At 55.8% G+C, this 1,018-nt stretch overlaps 1 protein-coding gene and 1 non-coding gene across 2 annotated transcripts in view; one reads left to right on the top strand and one right to left on the bottom strand.

The window, feature by feature from the left end:
* Nucleotides 1-283: 283 nt before the first annotated feature.
* LOC113211193 (5S ribosomal RNA) lies at nucleotides 284-402 on the bottom strand. Its single transcript, XR_003303667.1, has one exon. It is a non-coding gene; the product is annotated as a 5S ribosomal RNA (ribosomal RNA).
* A 156-nt stretch (nucleotides 403-558) lies between these two features.
* Nucleotides 559-1,018, top strand: part of LOC127750659 (uncharacterized) — a 3,813-nt gene continuing 3,353 nt past the window's right edge. The window contains exons 1-2 of the mRNA XM_052272875.1: nucleotides 559-783; nucleotides 887-949. Coding sequence (XP_052128835.1) covers nucleotides 616-783; nucleotides 887-949 — 231 coding nt within the window. The 5' untranslated portion in view covers nucleotides 559-615. The remainder of the gene's footprint in view (nucleotides 784-886; nucleotides 950-1,018) is intronic.

The following is a 1,018-nucleotide window of genomic DNA, read 5'->3' as shown; positions in this document are numbered from 1 at the left end:
GCCAGAGTCCAGGCTGGCGCTACGCCACGCTACGGCGGAGAAGAGGCCGTCAAAAAAGAACGAAAACATGCATCTTCTGGAGCGCCGCACCACGACTCCGAGTCCGAGCGGTCTCCCAACCAAGTTTTTACCGCACCGAGCAATTCTTAACTCGACTGATCCCCCGCACGACTAGTCTGGTCGTGCGACAGCGCAGCCGAGTTCGCTATCCCACTCTCCGAGAGGCGATCACAACTGATCAGGACTGATCAGTTTCATTTTTTCGCTGCAAAAGGGAGGGTGATGCCAACGACATGGGGAGTTCCCAGGCGGTCTCCCATCCAAGTACTGGCCCCACCCAGCGCTGCTTGACTTCGGTGTGCAGATGGGAACCGGTAGATCCAGCGCGGTATGGCCGTTGGCGAAAGATCCTTTGAACTCTACTCTCTCCCTTTTTTCGTCGGTCTGCGTTAGCCGGAAAGAAGTCAGGCAGAGAATTATGCCTGGCTGCTAGACCGTTGCGGCCAGGGACGGTTGGCGCGCCAAGGGAACGTTTTCAATCACGTTCCAAAGGCGGTGATTTCATTCGAGGAGCAGCAGGCCGAGCCGAGAGGTCAGTCGGCCACCAGAGGCAGAATGAGCAACATCATTGTGATTTCGAGTGACGAAGCTAGCGACGCAGAGTGCCACGTGGACCCGCCATCTGAAAGTTATTTTTCTCTCGCCAACTCCCTCAAGCCTGTGAGTTCTTCAGCTCCGACAAGATTCGTTCGGGCTACGGATCTGAAACCAAGTGTGTGGCAGGTTAGTCTCCAGCGTCGTGCGGCCAAGTGTCTTGTTTCGTTCCGACCCGACCCAAGTGTTTGTGTTCTTCGGACGACTAATTTTAATCTCTGTGTTTGCGCAGAGCGACGAGAGCAAGTCGTTCGCCGCGGTGACGCCAGTCCAGCCCGGGACGCATCTGAACAAGGTTAGCTTCTGCCCGCCCCACGTGTCTGTCTGTTTATTTACGGCGACGAGAGAATAATCCTTTGTTCCC

This window comes from Frankliniella occidentalis, unplaced genomic scaffold, assembly GCF_000697945.3.
Source record: "Frankliniella occidentalis isolate FOCC.00 unplaced genomic scaffold, Focc_3.1 Scaffold228, whole genome shotgun sequence".
Classification (NCBI taxonomy): Eukaryota; Metazoa; Arthropoda; class Insecta; order Thysanoptera; family Thripidae; genus Frankliniella; species Frankliniella occidentalis.
Note: the sequence above shows the minus strand (reverse complement) of the source record. Positions and strands in the feature narration are given on the sequence as shown.